This window comes from Ahaetulla prasina, chromosome 3, assembly GCF_028640845.1.
Source record: "Ahaetulla prasina isolate Xishuangbanna chromosome 3, ASM2864084v1, whole genome shotgun sequence".
Taxonomy (NCBI): Eukaryota; Metazoa; Chordata; class Lepidosauria; order Squamata; family Colubridae; genus Ahaetulla; species Ahaetulla prasina.
This window is the reverse complement of record NC_080541.1, coordinates 41,549,340-41,573,060: the sequence shown is the minus strand read 5'-3', so window position 1 is coordinate 41,573,060 and position 23,721 is coordinate 41,549,340. Positions and strand designations below refer to the sequence as shown.

Here is a 23,721-nt window from a genome sequence, read left to right as displayed (position 1 = left end):
CACGCATGCACAGATGGTGGGATTGTGCGCACAGCGCACAGTGGGGCATGCATGCAAAAGCTGTGCACATGTGCAGATGGTGTTGCATGTGCAGTGCATGGTGGGGGCATGCACAAAAGCTGTGTGCATGCGCAGATGGTGCAGTTGCATGTGCAGCACATGGGGAGGAGCCGCTCATTAGCGCGGATGGCATGCACACACGTGAAACACGCAAAACACGTACCTGTTTGGCAGTTGGTTAGTAAAAGTTTCATCACCACTGTTAAGAAGTCAATTTAAGAAAATACGTAGTTTCCACAAAATAATGGATCAGTGGAATGACTTGCCTCCAGAAGCTGTGGGTGCTCCAACACTGGAAGTTTTTAAGAAGAGATCTGGACAATCATTTGTCTGAAATGGTATAGGGTTTGCTGCCTGAGCAGGGGAATACCTATTATGGAAAAGTAAAAAGTTGAGGTTCAGTGTTAATCCTTTATTCTGCTGCAACAGAGAGAGTCAGAAGTCAACGCCTTTTTTTTCTTTTCCCCTCTCTTCCTCAGTTCTCTTCTCCCCTTTTCCTCCCCTCTGTGTCCTACTATTTGCTTTTGTATTTTATTTTAATACAATGTTTAAAAAAGTGATATAAGAAATAGGGGATCAGATAGGGAAATTCAGGAAAGCAGAAGACATAAATAACAGTAGAGCAGAAGGAACACAACCTAAGAAAAGGAATTGGGAGCATAATGTTTCTATTGATATTTATATTATTAGAAGAGAAATACAGCTGAGAGAAATTCAGCATAGGGCAGTGCTTGATATAAGGAGATAAAACAGTTTTATATGTACTTTACGGTATCAAAATCAATAGTGTGTTTTTTTTCTTCACACCATCTCTTCCTTCCTGCAAATACAATTCCCATTTCTAACTACAAGATATCCTGGCCTATGAAGTGACTGATTTTCATATGTGGTACATTTAACCAGAAACTATTTCAAAGTGAAAATTATCTTCCTCCTTGGCTTTCTTGTTTCCTGCTCAACTTCAAAGCTTAGTGAAAGTGAATAAGATTCTGTGCTTGAGTCTAGAGGCTATTGACCTAGTATCAAAGGGCTGAACAATGTCAACTTCTGTTTTTATTCTTATCTTGAACTCTTCATCAGTACAGTCTACATTAGATGGGTGGCCAAGAAAGCAAATAGATACTCAGTCTTTGTTGTGATATCTAAGGATACAGAGACAGGAATGGTTTACAGAATATAAATACAACTGAGAAAAATGTCAAAGCAAAACAGGACTGTGGACACAAGGAATTCACAAACATTATCGCAATAGTTCCACAAGATAGAGATAACTTCATCATATTTTATTTTTGCAGTTGTTTAAATTAATTATGAGAACAAAAAGGACAGATGTGAACTTTAATCTGTACAGGAACTTCTTTAGTTGAGGTTATTTACATTGGCTAATTGGAAATATTTGGAACATTTTTCTCCTCTTAATTTATGACATTACCACACTAGATGGGGGAATAGATGGGAAACTCATCAACTTTGCAGGCTACACTAAACTGGCAGGAATAGCCAACACTCCAGAAGATAGACTTAAGATCCAGATGGAGATTGACAGAATTGAACACTGGGCCCTATCTAACAAAATGTAATTCAGTGTAGGGAAAAATAAGGTTTTACACTTAGGCAAGAAAAATCAATTGTACAGGTACAGTTTATGTGAAACCTGGCTCAATAGCAGTAACTGAAAGGGAACTTGCAGTCCTAGTGGACAGTCACTTAAATATGAGCCAGTAGTGTGTGAAAGCAGCCAAAAAAAACCCCCCTCAATACAATCCTAGGTAGCATTAACAGAGGAATACAATCAAGATTATGTGAAGTAATAGTACTGCTTTGTAAAACTTTAGTAGGACCACACTTAGAATACTGCATCCAGTTTTGGTCACCATATTATAAAAAAAGATGTAGAGGCTCTGGAAAAGTGCAGAAAAGAGCAAGAATGATGATTAGTGGGCTGGGCTGGACATGAAGAATGGTTGCAGGAATTGGGTTTCTCTAGTCTTGTGAAAAGAAGGACATGGTAGCAGAGTTGCAATATTTGAGAAGCTGCCATTAAGCAGAGGGGATCAATCTATTTTCCAAAGCACCAGAAGGCAAGTCAAGAAATAATGAAAGGAAATTAAGCAAGGAGAGAAGTATTGAGAACAATTAACAAGTAGAACAGCTTGCCTTCAGACATTGCCTCTGGTGGCTCAACAGACTAAGACTGTCTGTTATTAACACAGCTGCTTGCAATTACTGCAAGTTCAAGTCCCACCAGGCCCAAGGTTGACTCAGCCTTCCATCCTTTATAAGGTAGGTAAAATGAGGACCCAGATTGTTGGGGGCAATAAGTTGACTTTGTATATAATATACAAATGGATGAAGACTATTGCTTGACATAGTGTAAGCCGCCCTGAGTTTTCGGAGAAGGGCAGGATATAAATGCAAATAAAAAAAAATTGTAGGTGCTTCATCACTGTAGGTTTTGAGAAGAGACTGGACAGTCATTTGTCTGGAATGGTATAGGGTCTCTTGCTTGAAACTTTCTAAAAGACTCCCACAGTCACTTCTATTATTCTGTTCTGTTCTGCTTTCAGTCATTGGAATTCAATGCCTTTTATATGCTTCTTTTTTATTTATTTAGTATCTTTGAAACAGTTATGACTCCTGGTAACAGCATGGATTAGTTCCAGCATTTCTATTGGCAAGGGTTTCAGAAATGGTTTGCCACCGACTCCTTAGTCAGTGCTGAAAGAGAGAAGTTATCCAGCCATCACTGAGTCTAAGGCAGGACAGTTTCTAGTCTTGATGGCTTAACCACTGGACCAAATTAGGCCTCTTATCTCCTATTACAGGCCTATTAAATTCTCATTCCCAAATATATTCATTATTCTGTGATATGTATAAATCATGTACAGGTAGTCCTCAACTTACAACTGGTCACTTAATGACCATTCAACAACACAACAATATGTCACAACAAACCCCAAAAGTTACTTATAAACCATTTTTGAGGTTACGACTGGACTTTTTGCAAGTTTCCAGCACTTACATCTGGTTTCCAACAAAAAATACCCATTGGTAAAATTGATTCACATAATGACTGTAGCATTCACTTAATGACAGCAGCATTCACTTAACAGGCATAAAAAAATGTCAAAACATCAAGTTTGGTCATGTGCTACCATGACCTACGACTACAATGACTTGCAATTTAATTCCTGGCTCAATTATCATCACTAGCTGAGTGCCATAATCTAATTTTTTGAAACAGATTTGGGTATATTATGTAGTGCAGCAGAGATTTTTTTCAAATTGCGATTAATTTATAAAAAATTTAAAAAATATACATAGTTGTACTTTCTAAGAAAAAACAATCTTTTCTTAAAACTGTTTTTCAAATAGCTTAGCTACTAGTATATTTAATGATTGATACACAGATTAATATTTTTCTAAACTTTAAAGAAGTTTATTGGCACTCAACTTGAATAATAGAAATATAATTTCTTTTTTTATGGGAAACATTTTAATATAGTGAATGTGATGTTTCAAATACAGGAAATTCTATTCCTCAAGCCTGTTTCTGTACTTCAGATAAATGTATAATAAAAATTAATACTGTCGTATTTTCACCTTCTCTATATTTTAATAAACAATAAAGAATATAGTGTGTTTTTAAAAAGTAAATACCAGCCATACTGTACTGTACTGTACTCTGATATTTACTTTACCACTCTATTTCTTATATATAGAATGAATACAACATTGAGGCCTTATATCATGCCACAGTAAATGTTTACTTCTGTTGGTGCCAACTGTGTGCCTTACTATACTAGGTATGAATCTTACCTTTTTATTATAGTTTGCACATTTTACATCTACCTCTGAAAGTGTTCTGTTTCTGTTCTATATTCCAAAGACTTCTTTGTCAGAAATACCTTACATATAGATTAAAAGTTGCTGCACTCACATTTTACAAAACTATTCTGTATGAGCATCATCTTAGTACTGCTACATAAATAACTGTGCAAATATATATATATACAATATCACGTGTATTTTATTCACAAAAACACTCATTACAGGCTGAGAATTCATCAAAATGACAAAATGTGTGTCATGATACCATACTGTAAGCTTCACCACTTACATCTTTATGTGAGACAAGCACGAAAGGGATGGAATCTGTATCATATTATAACATGTTTGTGTCATTTGCCTTCTCTTGACCTCTCCACAGATGCCCTTCTTCTCTATTTTGTAAAAGTGCTTAAAAAGATCTTTTAAGTATGTCCCACTTCAGAGTGAAAATTGTGACCTTCGATAAACTGAACATAACTTGGTATTTTAGGATCTCGAGTTGTTAGTAATTAGATGGTTGTATTTTAAAGGCTTTTCTACATAGGTACTAGAGTATCTATTTGAATAAGGGTTGCCCTGTTTACATCAGATTTTTTTTAATTGAGTAAGATAGTTATTGAGTTTTGATATGCATTTTATCCATTTACTAGATCAGGAGTGTCAAACTTGCATCTTCACGACGGTGTCACAGGACTTTTTCCCCTTCGCTAAACCAGATGTGGGCGTGGCCAGTGCATAGGCCGCGTGTTTGATACCACTGAACCAGTGGTGGAATTCAATTTTTTTTATTACTGATTCTGTGGGCATGGCTTGGTGGGCATGGTGTGGCTTGGTGGGTGTGACTTGGTGGGCATGGCAGGGGAGGGTATTGCAAAATCTCCATTCCCACCCCATTCTGTGGCCAGTCAGAGGTAGTATTTGATGGTTCTCCAAACTACTCAAAATTTCCACTAACTGTTCTCCAGAACCTGTCAGAACCTCCTGAATAGCACCCCTGCACTGAACTAGAACATAGCCATTTTTTACTGTATTACAAGGCAGCCACCAATCTCAGCTACCATGGCTATCCTGAGACTTTTATTTTCATTAGGAGATATTAGGAGAAACCCTCCCATACTACCATCAGTTACAATACTAGACAACACAGTATCAACAGTAGAGACCTTCAAATTTCTAGGTTCTACTATATCGCAAAATCTAAAATGGACAGCTAACATCAAAAAATCATCAAAAAAGCACAACAAAGAATGTTCTTTCTGCACCAACTCAGAAAGCTCAAGCTGCCCAAGGAGCTGCTGAAACAGTTCTACAGAGGAATTGTTGAGTCTGTCATCTGCATTTCTATAACTGTCTGGTTTGGTTCCGCAACCCAACAAGACAGACACAGACTTCAGAGGATAATAAAAACTGTAAAAAAAACCCAATTACTACAAACCTGCTTTCCATTGAGGACCTGTTTACTGCACGACTCAAAAAGAGGGCTGTGAAAATATTTATAGATCCCTCGCATCCTGGACATAAACTGTTTCAACCCCTACCCTCAAAACAATGCTGTAGAGCAGAGGTTCCCAATTTTTTTCGCCCGCGGCTCCCCCGGAAATCCGACCTGCAACTGCGCATGCGCACCAGACGCCCCAGAAATGGCGCATCAGCGCCAGACCCAGCGGGCGCAGATATTCATGGCGCCCCATGACGATAGCGCGGCTCCCTGGGGAGCCGCGGCTCACACTTTGGGAATCACTGCTGTAGAGCACTGCACACCAGAACAACTAGACACAAGAACAGTTTTTCCCCAAATGCCATCACTCTGCTAAACAAATAATGCTCACTCTACTCAACGCTTGTCAAACTAATTACTAAGTCTGCATTACTATTAATCTTCTCAATGTTCCTATCACCCATTTCCTCCCAATTACGACTGTAGAATCATAAGGTACAACACTTAATGATAGTCATAGGGAACAGTCAATATAAAATCTTGTTGCTGATATCCTTAAGATTTTATATTGACTGTTCCCTATGACTATCATTAAGTGTTGTACCTTATGATTCTTGATGAATGTATCTTTTCTTTTATGTACTCTGAGAGCATATGCACCAAGACAAATTCCTTGTGTGTCCAATCACACCTGGCCAATAAAGAATTCTATTCTATTCTATTCTATTCTATTCTATTCTATTCTATTCTATTCTATTCTATTCTATTCTATTCTATTCTATTCTATTCTATTCTGCAAACCTCTAACGCATTGTTGGAAATAAAAGTTTATAAATAAATAATACAAATAAAATGTAGCTTTTTTTCTATGTGTTTTTGCTCTGCTTTTACTATTTGTAAAATTCGTAGGCTCTCCTTTCAGCCAGCATCTTCAGTTACTTCTTTTTTCCCCTCCTCTATTGTTCCCAAATGCTGAGAACTGCAGGATTTTGATTTAAGTATTTTATAGAACTTTCTTCTTATTGTTTTATCTTTTTTTAAAAATACCAGGAGAATCATGGATTTACATGTAAAAGCTTATATGTTATTAGGCATATAGCTACATTTAAATAATGTGTTTTTTCTAATAAACACACACATTTATAGAATAGCAAAGTTGGAAGGGACCTTAGAGGTCTTCTTGTCCAATCCCTGCTCAGACAGGAACCCTATACCATTTCAGACAAATCATTGTCCAGTATCTTCTCAAAAACCTCCAAAGTCAGAGCACCTACAAATCTTGGAGGCAAGTGGTTCCACTGATTATTTGTTCTAACTGTTAGGAAATTTCTCTTTAGTTCTAGGCTGGTTCACTTCTTGATTACTTTTCATCCATTGACTCTTGTCCTATCTTTAGGTGCTTTGGAAAATAGGTTGACCCTGTTTTCTTCATGGCAGCTCCTTAGGTACATTTCACCCCTAGTCCTTCTTTTCATTAAACTAGATTCCTGCAACTGTTCTTCAATATGTTTTAGCTTTCAGCCCCCTATTCTTCTTTGTTGCTCTTCTCTTCCCACTAATATATATATATTTCAATTAGCATTGCTCATAGATCAATATTCAGAAATCTTTTTGTGTTGTGAATGTTTGTGACAGGGTCATTTCTGTTGTATTTGCCAAGCAGTTAAGAAATTCCACCTTGCGTGTCTGGAAGAAATATTTTTATAAATTAAATTATAAGGTTCCTATGTGGGCAAGTCCTAGACATACAATAGAAAATGAATGGAAAAAATGGATTGACTATATTCAAAACAGATATCAGACTAAGAGTTATCAGTCTGCCTTTGAATGATTAGGATGTATTATTTTTTATTGTTTCGGGGGAGGTTAGGAATTGATGAGAGTTGTAGGAGTATAATTCAGTTAGGGGGGAAATTTTTTTAGCATATGTTTGTTTTATTTTTAACTATACCTTGTGTTTGTTCCGGGAAGGGGGGGGTTGTGAAGGGAGGGGAGAGGGGGGTTTGGGGGGGGGGAAAGTGGGGAAAAATTTTTGTAAAACTTTTTCAATAAAAAAAAAAGAAATTCCAGCTCAAGCTGTTCTCTAGTTTACAGAGGAATTATAAAAAATAATAGTAGAAACTTACTCTAAGGAGGTTTTTTTTTGCATTAATAAATTAAAATATTTAATATCTTGCGTACAAAGTTGCAGGAACAATCTTCAGGGGATTGAAAATAGAGGGACACATTTATGAAAAAAGTTATATTTTTTTCTTCTGCTACCAGACTTGTGTTCTTGTTTATGAAAAAGGGCTTCATGTTTTTTAATTGTTTCTTTCTTCATCATAAATAAAAATTAAATCGTGGATGCCACATCTAGAGACAGAAAGATATTGCAAGGAACATGGAATTTCTTCAGACCAGTATCCATTTCTAGGCAAATAATACAAACCCAGCAATATTAATGATATCTGATCATGAGGTTAAATATTAATGCTGGAAATATTTTCTTACTTTCTGTTAAAAAATTGTCTTGGATCACCATGATGCAGCATTTGGATTATATGGTATATAATGTAGACTGCATAGATCAGGGGTCTCCAACCTTGGCAACTTTAAGACTTGTGGACTTCAACTCCCAGAATTCCTCAACCAGCAAAGCTTTAAGACTTTAAGACTTGTGGACTTCAACTTCCAGAATCCCTCAGCCAGCAAAGCTTTAAGACTTTAAGACTTGTGGACTTCAACTCCCAGAATTCCTCAGCCAGCAAAGCTGGCTGAGAAATTCTGGGAGTTGAAGTCCACAAGTCTTAAAGTTGCCAAGGTTGGAGACCACTGGCATAGATACATTGGTAGAAAACTTTTTTGGAAGAAACAAGTTAGACTTGACGGATACTTTTTTCTAATATTATACTTAAAAAACAATACATTTTAATATATATTTTTCTTAAATTAAAAAAGTATTTTAGGGATGAGTAAAGTATTAATAATGTTAACAAATATTAGAACCACATCATATTTATCTTTTCTCTTAATCCTTAAAATGTAGACATGGGATCCAGAGTTGGAAAGATCTGCTCAGTCCTGGGCTGAGACATGTCTTTGGGAACATGGACCTGCTAGTCTTCTTCCATCCATTGGTCAGAATTTGGGAGCACATTGGGGAAGGTAAAAAAAACCGCACCATTATGCCAGGGGTCTCCAACCTTGGCAACTTTAAGACTTGTGGACTTCAACTACCAGAATTCCTCAGCCAGCTTTGCTTAAAAGTCTTAAAGTTGCCAAGGTTGGAGACCCCTGCATTATGCTACTCTTACTTTAAAAGTGAAAAAACGGTATGCTTCTTTTGTAATATATTCTTGAATGATTTGGCAATTTCTTCATTTATTTTTTATAGGTATAGACCTCTAACATTTCATGTCCAATCATGGTATGATGAAGTGAGAGACTTTACTTATCCATATGCTCAAGAATGCAATCCTTATTGCCCCTATAGATGTTCTGGTCCTGTATGTACTCATTATACTCAGGTAAGTGTGACTTTTAAAAATGAATGATGGGGTTGAATTCATCACTTAGTGTTGGAATGGTAAAATTCAAGAGATAAATGATCAGAAAATATGTAAGTCACATGGAAGTTGTATCTGTGCTTAAAAATCTTTTCCCATTTTTTTAAAAATAGCTTGCAGCAATGTATCTATTCTTTATTTCTATATGTTACCATTGCAAATAACTTTTTCCTAAGAACACATGTTGATATGAATTTCTTGAAATATATCAGGATATCTATTAGCAGTCCATATACTACTATAGTAACTTGATTGATGAATGAATTGATTAACTTACAGATTGGGTTATTTTCTGAAATCAACCAATTAGCATGTAGATAAAGCTTACATGTTTGTTTGTTTTTGTGCTTGGAACAAAATACAAATTAACAATTTTGCTAAAGAAAACTGACTCTATTCTAAAATTAAATGTTTCTCATCTCTACATCTGATTTAACAATTTAATATTGCATTACATTCATACTTACCAAAAACAATAATAATTTAAACTGGAATTAATATAATTAAAACATGTATTTTAAGTAAAGCTATTTGTTTTTCAAATGTATACCGGTAATTCCTTCCATTTTAATAATAAAAGTTCTCATTTAGCAACTGCCTTACTTAGAGACTGTTCACAGTTATAAAAATGATGAAGTAACTTTACAATCAATCTTCATATTTATGTTTGGTGCTTGAGTATATCAGTGGATATTAATAAAGATCCTTATATTAAACTTGTTTTCTCTTTATAAAATAACAACATAAGTATTACTACATGTATATATTACATCCAGTTTGAATCCTTGTTTTTATATTTATTCCTCCATTTATATTTAAACAGATTCCCCCCATTCGTTTCTTCAAATAGTAAAAGTTCAGTTCCTGTCAAAAAGCAATTAAACATTATCAGAAATAGCCATCATTCCCAGGTCCAATCAGAAAATAATTAATTATCTTCAGAAATAGAAACTCATTATTTTAACCATGAACAAATACATTTATTTTGTATTTTTTCTTCTTTCTTCCAATGATCTTTAAATTCCTAAAAAAAAGAGTTCTGATATCTACTTTGTCTCATTGTCTATTCTCTTACAATTGTTGTCATCTTTGTCAGGCCCTTTTTCTAATTTTGCAACTCCAGCAAATCCTGCTTATAAATCGAATACAAAACTTTTATTCACTTCACTTTTCTAATTTATTAATTGTATTTATTTTTTTTATTTTTTTAAATCTTCATTTAATTGTAAATCCAATATTTCCTTTTCTTCGTTGCAGTCTATAATTTTTAAATCCACCTGTAAATCGGTTTCAATTTTATTCAATGATGTCTATTCCTGTTCAATAATACCTGACTGTATTATAGATTTAAAAGCAGAACGACCTTCTGTACCCAAACATCAAACATTTCTTGTAAGGTAGCCACCTGGTGCCCTCTAAGGTCTGATTTTCAAAATCGTCCTATCGATTTCAAAATAATACAAAATTATTTTCCCATGAGAAATGATTATTTCAATTATTTTCAAACTTTTCAATCAAGTCCATCTGAGGCCTTAATGATAATCCATTTAAAGCTTTCTAAAGCCAACAATAATCATACTTAGCAAAAGTATATATTCCAAAATCTTTTATTATAAATACTTAAACTTGTAGCTAAACATTTTTAAAGGATTTAAGTAAATTTACCCAATGTTTTCAATAAGGCTAGCCAATCTGAAGATATAAGAGAATGCATGGATAACCCTAAGGAAAGGGAAGAACAGATACTGTCTAGGAAACTATCAGATAAGAGAGGCAGAAGGCTGCAATCATTTAATAGTCAAAGAAAGAAAATTAAGAAGGAGTTGCTCTAATAGATCTTACAGTTAAAACAGTTAAAAGTAGTGGGTGGAAAGTTTGTACTTTCAGAGTTGTAGGATTCTGATAATTTAGCCATATAGTAAAGAAGACTTAGCTCACCTAGTTGTGTTTCCTGTCTGGTTTACTTAGGAAGGTCAATATAAGGTTCTCAATCTTTAAAAACCAAACAATAAAAGGAAAAAAAATTCAAAGTGATTAAGAAATGATCCTTGGTTGAAGTCCATGTAGGTGACATTAGTGACTATAAGCACAATGAAATCCATGACTCCAGCCAATTACCAACTTACCACAAAAATGCAGTTTCTGCCCTTAGCTGGTAAAATACAGTTGTGCAGAATTCATGTGGGTAATCTTGTTACTCTGGACAGATTTTGGTAGCCCAATTTGGGGGGCAATTTTCAGGTGCAATGTGTTCCTTTTTTCCAAAGGAATATCTGTTCACTATGACAGCTCATCAGAACTCAAATTTGGATAAGATTTAAAACTCTTCCTTTTCCCCTCAGGTGGTATGGGCAACAAGTAACCGAGTAGGCTGTGCAGTCAACCTGTGTCATAATATGAATGTGTGGGGACAGATATGGCCAAAAGCAATTTACTTAGTTTGCAATTATTCACCCAAGTAAGTATGACGATACAATTGTTAATATAAAAGGCATATCTAACTCCCCACTGCTACTATTTAATAAAATTATTTAGGATTGTGTTTTGCTTTAGATTGGAATCATGATAGGAAGTGAATGTTTAAACCTTTTGCTTGGAACTGCATCAGAATTGGCCATAGAATATGTACTGTAATTATCTTGAAATATAAACCGTAAAAAAATACGAAATAATATTGTTGATGAGAAAAAGAAATCTGCTTTCTGTACAGTATCTCCTTAAGCCTGCAGGAGCTCTCTTAACACAGAGTAATGCTAGATACTTGAATTTTCACAGTGCTAGCCAATATAAACTAGTATAAACCAAAGCACAATATTCAGAGTATTCATTGTAATCTGTACAATGTAATCTGTACAATACAGTGTATTCATTGTAATCTGTACAATGTAATCTCTACAATGCAGATAATAACAGAAGAGAATTGACTGGCTACAGGTCATATAAATTCAGTCCTTACATTCAGTGACATGTTGCTGGACTTCAAGTAATATAGCCAAAACAATCCAATATTCATTTTATACTAGAATGAGCACTTGTAAACCTGCATCGTATGTGGTGCTCAGTTAACGACTGCCTCATTCCCTGACTATTCAGACTCAATGATGGTAACAAATAGATTTTCAGCTATTGCAGTCTCCAGGAAAAGCAGAGGAAGCACTTAGTTGCAGAAACAGTTTGCATTCACATTCAAGGAATGCCAGAATGAAAGTCTAAACTAAAAATGATGGGTAGCTTATACCCATATTTCAATCATATGTTTCCCTTGTGTCCTGTTGCATGCTGCTTTTAGCTCGATGGACAAGTGTTTCCAAATTGCATCTCAGCAAACTTTCTTATCTTTCACCATCCCATTTTTTCTTCCCTTCTAAACCAATTGCTGAGTATACCCTGGCAGAAATCTCCTGCCGAGCCAGAATAAGGATAAGTGAATGAGTGAACCACTAGCTTGCCTTCCTCAAGGCTCTGTCTTGAGAATAACTGATACCAATTCATACTAGGCCTCAGGAAGAAATCCCAACCCTTAAGAATATAGAAAAGATAAATGGGATGCAGTCTGAGATGATACAGTTTATATCATTAATTTAGGCTGTCCTTCTATGCCTTAGAAGCAGAGGCGTGACAAATCAGCAGGAATAGTGTTTCTCATGGGGATCAAGCACTCCATTTATTTCACTATATTACTTTGTTTTTTATTCTTAGGGGCAATTGGTGGGGGCATGCGCCATATAAACACGGTCGTTCATGTTCTGAATGTCCCCCAAGTTTTGGGGGAAGCTGCAGAGAAAATCTTTGTTATAAAGGTATGTAATCAGAAAAAGAATGCTAGGTATACTGCTAGGTATGTAGTTTTGCTGATGCTTTAGGAGGCAAGCAGTTTTCTGATTTCATAATGAAACATATCTATTATGTAAGGATTCTACAATGGTTCTTTTTTTTTATGAAGAGTTTTGGGCATAAAAATACAATTAAATATGTTTTTGTAAGCATTTATAAGATCCTGAATCACCAATTCAGATGAGTTAAGTAATCAGCATAGAAATTTATCTAATAGTAAAAATTACAGTACCTATTAATTAAACTGCAAATATTTCATCCAGTTAAACAGATTCCTGTTTTGTTAATATGGCATGAATTTAGTAATTTAAACATGAATTATTTTGTAAACAATTTTGCAAAATATCTCTAATTCCATCTTGTCAGAACCTCTATGATTCATTAAGAAAACTCTTAGGTTTTTCTTTCTCAATGCAACCAAAGTCCATTTCACAAATTAAGAATAATATATTTGGTATATGAAATTTGACCTATATATATATTCATTAGAATTTTGGTATGGAACCACCTTCTGAACCACTCAGAAAACCTCATATGTGTATATTTGTTATTATAATGCAGCTTGTGTAGTGTTTTTATATGGAATACTAAGAAAAGAACTGATAATTTTGGTTGCTTTTCTAGTACTTCGAATTCCTTCTATTGTTTTTGTGTATATCATTCACTTAATGCAATGACTAGATAATCTCAGCTCATTAACGATGGCTGGTAGTAAAACAATCACAAGCCAACCAGTATTAAAGCCCATTGATTTCAGTGGATTTAGGCACAGTGGGATCAAGAAGCACTTAAGTCTGTAATCCTTTAAGTAAGTTCCTAGGAGTAAATTCCACTGAATACAGTAGAGTTTATTTCCAAGGAAATATGCACAGGATTATTCCCTGGCCTTATCATGTCTAGCAAAGATTAAACATGTCATATTTATGCCATTCTTAATTATAACTATTGAATGAATCCATTGTAAAAAATAGCACTTATTCCTTTCAATTGCTTTACCAGAAGGTTCAGAAAGGCATTACTTTCCAGAGATAGAAACCAATGAAGTTGAACGACATCAGTTACATGATCAGAATACATTACAAAATCAGGTGCAACCACAAGCATCTCCCCGTGATGATAGTGAAAGAAATGAAGTCATAAGCAAACAACAGATGTGTAAGGAAATTTCATTCATAGCATGATTTTGTTGTTGTTGTTAAGTGATTCACCTAAAACACTGCAGTAACATCACCTGTTTTCCTCCTTCAGCTCAAATTGTTTCCTGTGAACTACGGTTAAGGGACCAGTGCAAAGGAACAACATGTAATAGGTAAGATATCTTTTCATGGTTATCCATCAATTCTGGTATTTTATCTATTTTTTTAAATTTTCTATAGTTCTCAAGTTGTTTTTTTAATTCTTTAGGTATGAATGTCCTTCTGGATGTTTGGAGAGCAGCGCCAAAGTTGTGGGAAGTGTCTATTATGACATGGTACAGATATTGTAATTCATAGCATTTTGCTTTGTAACTTACTAGAAAATTTAACTAACATGTTACACTTAACAAAGTGCTCAGTAAAATGGCATTAAGTTGTTAATTTTGGCAGGATTTTGAGGTTTCTCTTATCTTATTAGTTTTTACTCAACGTATTGGAAACCTGGGCATCAAATGTCTAAAATAATCCATGCATATTGTAGAATCATACTGGTATACTGATTTTTACATAATTTGTTAACTTACCTCTCTCAATATGGAATTAATGGTAAACTTTTCATAGTTCCAAATTTAATAAAACACAAAATATTATTTCTAATACCGTAGAAATATGTATAAAAAATAAATTAATTTCTGTTTCTGCTTTTCTTTTTCTTTTCTGCCTAGCAATCAAGCATTTGTAGAGCCGCAATACATTATGGTATCCTAGATAATGATGGTGGCTGGGTTGATGTTACCAGACTAGGAAGAAGAAATTACTTCATAAAGTCCCAAAGAAATGGAGTCCAGTCAGTTGGGTAAATAAAAATGAAATATTCCCTCATAAATTGGTTCTTAAATTTTCAATATAATATAAACAAATTTAGGGAATAATTATAAAATATTTAATATTATATATCTTCAGAAGTGGTCATTAATGAATGCTGTGTTATATGATGATATAAGAGCTATGAAAGCTTGTCTGAAGTCATCTCCATTGATTGTCTACGGTCTTTTTAGTATCTGCATTATTTATAGTAGTCTTTATCATCTGTTTGTGACTTGTTTGATTAAGTTATTTTAATTATATATTTGAGTTAGTTGACTATGTTAGATATTGTTACTGTTTTGAGTCCATTTAGTAATATAAGAAAGACAAACTTAATTCATACTAAATAAATGCAGCTCCCCAAGATCCACTTTTGAAACTCTGACAGCATGCTCTCAGCATATAATTTTTGTCCCCCTATCTTTAGAAATTAAGGGAGCTAAGTCTTTATGCATGCTTCCGAATTTACAACCCCCCCCAAGAAGAAAACGTTTCTGTTATCCTAAACTGACAGAAGTTACACTTTCCTGATGTAGACTACAAATGGCCAAAATCCTCATGTATATGGACCTAAGAGCCTTTCCAATGGTTTTCATCATTTCTTACCCAATTAATATGATGATCTGGCCAGTACAATATGGATCATTGGCTTTCTTTCTCAGTTAAACCAAGCAGTGTGGTGTCTGTCATCCAGATGATGAACTGATGAGATGACTTGAAAGGACCAAGTCACTCTTTGATAACTACAATTAGTTGTAGGGAACCAACAATCAAGAGTCAATCAACCAATGGGGCCGGGATAGCTCAGGCAATAGAGAAGCCTGTTATTAGAACACAGAGCCTGCAATTACTGCAGGTTCGAGCCCAAGGTTGACTCAGCCTTCCACCCTTTATAAGGTAGGTAAAATGAGGACCCAGATTGTTGGGGGGGCAATAAGTTGACTTTGTAAAAAAATATACAAATAGAATGAGACTATTGCCTTATACATTGTAAGCCGCCCTGAGTCTTCGGAGAAGGGCGGGGTATAAATGTAAACAAACAAACAAACAAACAAAATCAAAGTAGCAGATTAAGTGATGGAGAGGGATGAAGTTTGAGTGTTCAGAATTATGTATATAGCAGTGATGGCTAACCTTTTTGCCATTGCGTGCCAGAATGGGGGGGGGTAGGTTAGCGCATGCACGCGGGCCCTCACCCATAATTCCATGTGCCCTGCCCTGCGCATGTGCACCCAACCCCCCTCCCCCCCGCTCCTGGCACATGATGGCCTGGTAGGCCCGTTTTTCTTTCTCACCTGGCTTCAGATCCTCTATGCATTTGGGGAGGGTGAAAAGAGCCTTCCCCACCCCCCTCGGAGGCCCTCGGGAGGCCCAAAACGGCCCGTTTTCCAACTTCTGGTTGGACAGGAAGTGACATTTTTTGCTGTCCCCAGCCTCCAGAGCCTTTACATACATACATATCCTTGAACCATAGTCCAGGTCTCTTAGTTTTCTGTTCAAATTGTGTTACAAAGTTTTATTGCGTTCGTATAGCCCTATTAAATAATTATTCTCACTATTTTTTGTTTCTCTTATTTCCCTGTCAAAAATATTGTAGAGGATTGTAAGATAATGGTATTACTGCTAATAACAATAGATTCTGTTTTTGCTCTAGGAAATATCAATCGGCTAATTCATTCACTGTCTCTAAAGTAACAGGTATGGATTTATTTTTATGATATAACATTAATATTGATGAATCTCTTTATAGCAAATATCTGTGTGCATTTTTTTCTTGTTTAATTTCAGTACAAGCTATCACTTGTGAAACTACGGTAGAACAGTTATGTCCATTTTATAGGCCAGCCACACATTGCCCAAGGTAAACCTTTTCATTATTGTTCCCATCCTGTGAAAAGTGTTTGTAACTAATCACACAATAATGCTAAGCATTCAATGTGATTATTGATTTTTTTCAGATACATTAAACTTTTGTTATTTTTTGAATGTCAAACTGCTAAGATGCAAAGACTGCTACACTTTATGAGTATAATGCAAGACATTAAGCTTCTCAATCTTTATTTTACAATAGGATTTTCCCATTAATTGCAAAGATCTACTGTACTTATGTGCATCAGTGCATATACAGTACTAAAAGCTGGTAGCAGAGCAAGATTTGTTGGAAAATCTTCAAGCATCCCATGGTGTGCTCTACTGAATTGATATGACAGAACAACACTTTAACAAACAATGCATTCTATTTTAAATGTTTATGCATTTGTCAATAGAATTAATTACCCAGAAAAGCGATAGGATCCTTTTTATTGGAGGAGTTCACATAAAAACTAGACAGCTTTCTGTCGGGGATAATTTAATATGAATTCCTGTTCTTAGAAGAGTATTGGACTTGATAGTAGAACTGGTTTCTGTGGTTCTGTTTTTTGATAATATTTCTTTGTTTACATTCAATACAATGTTAACATTTGTCTTTAAGTTACTATAGTATATATACAGAATCCTTGATCTTCATCTTTCCTCTCAATTTTTAAAGGATCCACTGTCCTCACAATTGTATGCAGGCAAATCCACATTACGCCCGAGTGATTGGAACTATAATTTATTCTGATGTAAGTTGATAACATATTTTCCTCTGGAATATGATTTTAAAAACTTAAAATATATGGTCATAAAATAAATAATAAAATAATATAAAAAACAAACAACAACTCTTCCCAGAAAACAGAAAGCACACTAAAGTGAAAGAAACAGTATGGCACATATATAAATATTTTTGTAATTTAAGGAAAGATACACCATTTTGAACATCAATATTTATATCCAGAGACATATAGGTATTTATACATTTTGAGAGAGATGTATGAATACTGAAGGTATTGAATGAAATACTAAAGAATGTTATATAATTTTTCAGTTTCCTCAAAAATCTTTCAACCGCAGTGAATAAGCCATCTTCTCATTGATGAGAGCATTTGTATTCAAAATGCTGATAGTTCTCAAATCTTTGGCTAACTGAGATTGGGGAACTTGGGGAAGATTCTTTTCCTTCCCAGCATAATTTTATACTCGTGGAATCCATATAGTCTTTAACTTACAACCATTTCATTTAATGACTATTCAGAGTTATAACAGCACTGAAAAAAGTTACTTACAACTGGTACTCACAGACAGCTATCACAGCATTCTCATGGTCACATGATCAGAATTTAGGTGTTTGGCAATTGGCATGTATTTGTGATGGTTGTAGCATTCTAGGGTCACGTGAATGCCATTCACAACCTTCCTAGCCAAACTGTCCTCCTATTGCAGGGATGTCAAATTCAAGGCCTGGGGGCTGGATCCGGCTCATGGGGGCGGCTTAGATCTGGCCCGCAGAGCTGTTCTGGAAACAGCAAAGGACTGCCCACGGTGCCTCTGCCAATGAAAACAGAGCTTGGGAGGGCCACAGGCAGCCTTCCCTAGCTCCATTTTCACTGGCAGAGGGTTGCAGTAGCTCTGTTTTCACTGGTAAAGGGTTGCAAGAAGCCGTTATAACTGAAAACAGCTCAGGAGACCATTTTTGCTGGCAGATCGCTCAGGCCACCACAGGCCAGTGGGTTTCAGCAGGTTCTGACCAGTTCTGGAGAACCGGTAGCAGAAATTTTGAGTAGTTTGGAGAACTGATAGTAAAAATTCTGACTGGCCCCGCCCCCATCTATCCTCTGCCTCCCAATTCCCACCTGATTGGGATGAAATGGGGATTTTGCAGTATCCTTCCCCTGGAGTGGGGTGGGAATGGAGATTTTATAATATCTTTCCCCTGCCAGGCCCACCAAGCCATGTCCACCAAGGCATGCCACATCCACCAAGCCACGCCCACAGAACCAGTAGTAAAAAAATTTGAAACCCACCACTGCCCAGGCGCCCCGGACACGAGTGATGTCAAGCTGGCCACACCCACCCTGGTCCCCCAATGTCAAACACAACCCTGATGTGGCCCTCAATGAAACGGAGTTTGACACCCCTGTCCTATTGCTTAGGAGTGGACATCAGGAAAAACAAGATACTGTATAAATTCAGTTAATAATTTGTAAATCAATGTTACTTTCTAATATGGGAATTCTTCTTTTCTCTATTTCCCTCAGCTGTCTAGTATCTGCCGAACAGCAGTACATGCTGGAGTAATTCGCAATGAAGGTGGCTTTGTTGATGTCATGCCAGTAGATAAGAGAAGAATGTACACTGCTTCATTTCAAAATGGCATTTTTTCAGAAAGGTATACCTTTATATTACACCTGGTACTTTTTATTGAATTACTGGAGGAGGTATTGGCAATAGCAATAGCAATAGTACTTAGACTTATATACTGCTTCACAGTGCTTTTTACAGCCCTCTCTAAACAGTTTACAGAGTCCGCATATTGCCCCCAGCAATCTGGGTCCTCATATTACTGACCTCGGAAGCATGGAAGGCTGAGTCAACCTTGACCCAGTGGAACTTGAACTGCCGAACTGCTGTCAATCAGCAGTCAGCAAAAGTAGCCTGCAGTACTGCACCATGTTGTACCTTGATGAACGTATCTTTTCTTTTATGTACACTGAGAGCATATGCACCAAGACAAATTCCTTGTGTGTCCAATCACACTTGGCCAATAAAATTCTATTCTATTCTATTCTATTCTATTCTCTGACCACTGTGCCACCATGGCTCTATAAAGCCTATAAAGGATTTAATATTCCTTTAGTATCTCTTTTTTTTTATTTGATTCAATTGTGTCTGATTCTCGGAGACTGCCTGGATCAACGCTGCAATCTTCTTGACAAGGTTTTTCAGAAGTGCTTTCCATTGACTTCTTTCTAAGTGACTGGCTGAAATTCACTCAGTTAGCTTTGTGCCCAAGACAGGACTAGACCTCATAGTCTCACAGTTTCTATCCTGATACCTTAATCACTACAAGAAACTGGCTCTCGCTCCATTATCTTACCAATCTACAATTAAGAATTATGTTAATTATCATCCCATCAGCCCATGTTGCCAAATTAGCAAGTTCTTCATGAAACCTTTCTATCATAAATTTTTCAATGGGATGATCCAGAAGAATAGCTAAACTGCAGAACAAGTAGGCTTTCTTCCAGGTTATTCAAGTGTTTATCAGTGTGAAATCCCAGATCACCCAGTTGAGAAGTTGTTCAGCTTCCTAAGGAACTCTGTTTATTTGGAGGTGCTTTTTGACTTCCACTGAGAAAGATTGTCGCAGATGCCACCTGCGTCATTCACTAAACAGTGCCTCTTTCAGCTGATAATGTTAGTCAAAAATACTTTTATGCTGAATCCTAAAAGAAGTAAAGCAGCTGTATTTTTTCCTTTTATTGTTTAATACAGTATTTACAATAATGACATAATATTGGCCCTTGCAAAAATCATATTTAATTCTCTAGTTTTCACCCATCTCTATATACAGATAATATAGCTAACCTTTACCAAGTCAGTCTGTGTGGGCACTAGCATATTTCTGCCTTAGAAGAACATTAGAAATTAACTACAATAAAACAAAGGTACAAAGTTTTAATTAGTTAATTTACTGAATTACTCATTTAAGATTAGCTAACTTACTTAAAACTGCTTTTTGACTATTCTGTAACTGAAAAATTAATTATAGTCAATCAAGTTAGTTAAGGACTTCAAGAATATAGCTATTTATGTCCCATCTACTACCTCTAGATTCAACAATTACCAAACTAACAATACAAACATAAAATAAATCTTTATATATTTGTAAACCACAAAGGCAATTAATATGTGTCTGCAGCAGTCAGACTATTTAAACAAGATTTTAAATTTCCTAATGTGCAGCTCCCAAATCTGCATATATGCCAATCTGCCTTGGAAATCAAATTTCTAAATTTCTGAAAGCCATTTGGTACCTTTCAATCAGCAATGAATGTAGTTCTCTATGTAGAGTGTGGTTTTGTTCCTGCTAAATTCTAGCTAAAACAAATATTTGATGGCAAGTCTATGGTGAGCTTTACTTTTTTAACAATTACATTCAGAGAAAGACGCAAATATACTTGACCTGTCCTATTGTGAGCTGTCTCCTTCAGATATATTCTCACTGCAAACTATGACAACGCTCAAATTGAAAATTCTAAATATAGGCATCCAAAAAGATAGATTCCAAACTTTATACTTACATTATGGAATTCTTGTAAATGTCCCTTCATCACGCCTATATATTTTTATGGTATTGTCCATATGCAAAAAGCACATTTAAATAGGAATGAATCAATACCTTGCCTTCAGTGCAGTGGTAAGTTGCCCCTGGTTCGGACTGGTTCTATAGAACTGGTAGTAAAACCAGCGGCTCCACCCACTGACCCAAACATCATCAAAACTCTTCTGCGCATGCACGAGCAGGATATGAACTGGTAATAAAGGTAAGTAGAACCCACCCCTGCTTCAGTGGTAATGATATGTGTAATATTCCTGATAAGACTGTCTCAGAACTGAAGTTGACTTTTGACTTATATTAAACCTAGATCTTGAGCTCATTGCACTTCTTAGAGTAGTAATTATAGATGGGCTTTTGTGAGATTAGTCAATGAAATTTCTAGAAAGGCCATTTCTAGTTAGTGAAAAAAATAACTATTGCTTTTGCCATTAGATATACAGTAATTTAACTTGTAACCTGACCATGATGTCCAAATATTTATAGGTCATCCTTCTAGTAATGACATTAGCAATAAATATATAAATTTAATTGAGAGGGTCATATGTAAAATGAGAATACACGATAAGATTAAGTTCTTTCAAACCATTAGTTCTATTTTTCTTTTACAGTTTACGGAATCCTCCAGGGAGCAAAGCATTCAGAGTATTTGCAGTTGTTTGAAGACAAGAAAATGGCTTCTATAATATCAAATGCAAAATTTTACAAGAAACAAAATTAATTTTGATATGCTTCAAGTTTGTATAATAGTGTAATATGATTGTACAGAAGAGATATATTATTTGGTGATTAGAAGTGTGTTTAACTACATGAGAATCTTAATGAAGAACAATTTAAAATGTTAAACATTGGAAACTGCATTTGAGAAGTGAAGATGATGGAAAAGTATTTTAATCCTGTGTTAAATATTGCTATATTTTCTTAGCATTTCTTTCAATGTGGTGCATTCAAAACTCATAAACTTTCCACATTTTTAAAAACAACAACAGACTACATTATTAGTATGGTTAAATTTTATATATGCCACTAATATTAACTGGAAAAGTGTATTAATGATAAAACTTATAATTCTTGTATATAGAACGTTCCATTGTTTAAAATTAAAAAATTAGTCTCTGAAGCAAGGTATAAAAACTTATAAAAAGATTAGGAAATGTTGCCAGTTTTACATAATTTTTTCCCTGCCTTACAAGTAAGTCTTTTTTACAAAATAATTTTATTATCTTTGAATATACAAACTCTCACAGTAGCAGGTTAATTATTGTAGCAAATTTTAAAATTGCATTTTGGTAGATAAACTTTTTTAAAATAGGAAAACACGGTTGGATCTTACTAAAGTCTTACTGAACAGTCATTACATCATAAAGTGCAAGCATACTCATGAATAGATTTTAATTTTATCCATACAGACATCAGTAGGAATGACATTTGAATACAGGTAATCCTTGAGTTTTGAATGTAATAGAGCCTGCCATTTATAATCGTAACCTGAAGATTCATTGATTGGATCACGTTAAATGAACGTGATCCTTCCCTGCTATGCATTAATCGAATGCATAGGTCGTTAAGTTCACATGAGCTATCTCAGGCTGGGGAAGACCATGGGGCCTAGTGCTAGAACAGGCCACCTGCTTCTGAACACCAAGGCCTCCCCTGACCCACTGAGATTTCTCATGTTCCCTTGGGATCCCCATAGTTGTTCCCCCTCCACTATCCTGCCCCACTGGGTCTCCACAGGCCCGGGGAGGGGGAACAGACAAGGGGCATGTTGCAGTGTCTTCATAACCTCAGCTTCGGGTCATAAGTACTTTTTTGTGGGGGTGGTTGTAATTTTGAATGGTTGCTAAGTGAACTGTCGTAACTCGAGAAATACCTGTATACCATTAGAACTGAGTTAAGGTTGATTAGAGTTCCTTTTAGGTCCCCTAGGTCATTGTTTAAAAATTGCATAACCTTGCAAGTAGTATTGAGTAGATATTAATTAAGTCATACAGTATTGATGAATTGTAAGAATGTATGATATTGTGCATAAGTACTCTTTCTTCATCTGGCATATATTCCTGCAGGGCAGGACATAATGCCAAGGATTATAATCCCAGTATTATATTTTTCTATCAATGAATTTAATTTCTTTCTAGCAACAAGCGTTGTGCATTAAATAAATTGTATTGTGGTATATTCAGAATATATTCTAAGGCTGCCCAGAATCGCTGTCGAGTTGAGCAGTCTTAGAAATCTAAATTATAAATAAATAAAGCTGGTGACAATATCAAATTTTCTAAGAAAATTGTATTGTAAAACACTGTAAAATTAATAAAAAAACTTTATATGTTTTGTTTTTGTAACTTTATAATTTGTTATTTGTTTTTTCAAGACATTTTCAGAATTGCTGTTCTTCATACATGCTTCTTAAGACAGCCGTTTTTGGCTAATTTTTCCTATAGATATTGCAGTATTTATTTCATTACATATATTACCTCTTATAGTTGGGCAAGTATTTGTAAAAAAATTTGTAGACATTCCAGAGTTGGGAAGAGATATACCTCTGGGGCAGGAAAGATTTCTGTAAAGTGGGGCAGTTCCCAAGAAGGCTGGCCATCTTATCTACACCCAATGCAAGTTACAAAGAAGAGGAACTCTGATGGTCATCTCTTGACCTCCAGACTTGTGAAATAATTCTATTCTGACAAGGCAGTGACATGATACCCTGATACTGCTCCATGAATGAGATAATGTTTCAAATCCTGAGTTACATGAACAACTGAGCAATCTTTAAGGCAGGTCATCCTCATAGATAGCCAGGAA

General features: G+C 35.5%; 1 protein-coding gene across 1 annotated transcript in view; it reads left to right on the top strand.

Moving 5' to 3' along the window:
• CRISPLD1 (cysteine rich secretory protein LCCL domain containing 1) overlaps positions 1 to 23,276 on the top strand; it is a 29,842-nt gene extending 6,566 nt beyond the window's left edge. The window contains exons 3-15 of the mRNA XM_058175955.1: positions 8,358 to 8,476; positions 8,706 to 8,838; positions 11,220 to 11,335; positions 12,577 to 12,677; positions 13,711 to 13,866; positions 13,960 to 14,020; positions 14,116 to 14,182; positions 14,573 to 14,703; positions 16,369 to 16,412; positions 16,503 to 16,575; positions 17,245 to 17,320; positions 18,836 to 18,966; positions 21,528 to 23,276. Coding sequence (XP_058031938.1) covers positions 8,358 to 8,476; positions 8,706 to 8,838; positions 11,220 to 11,335; positions 12,577 to 12,677; positions 13,711 to 13,866; positions 13,960 to 14,020; positions 14,116 to 14,182; positions 14,573 to 14,703; positions 16,369 to 16,412; positions 16,503 to 16,575; positions 17,245 to 17,320; positions 18,836 to 18,966; positions 21,528 to 21,579 — 1,260 coding nt within the window. The 3' untranslated portion in view covers positions 21,580 to 23,276. The remainder of the gene's footprint in view (positions 1 to 8,357; positions 8,477 to 8,705; positions 8,839 to 11,219; positions 11,336 to 12,576; positions 12,678 to 13,710; positions 13,867 to 13,959; positions 14,021 to 14,115; positions 14,183 to 14,572; positions 14,704 to 16,368; positions 16,413 to 16,502; positions 16,576 to 17,244; positions 17,321 to 18,835; positions 18,967 to 21,527) is intronic.
• The last annotated feature ends 445 nt before the right edge of the window (positions 23,277 to 23,721 follow it).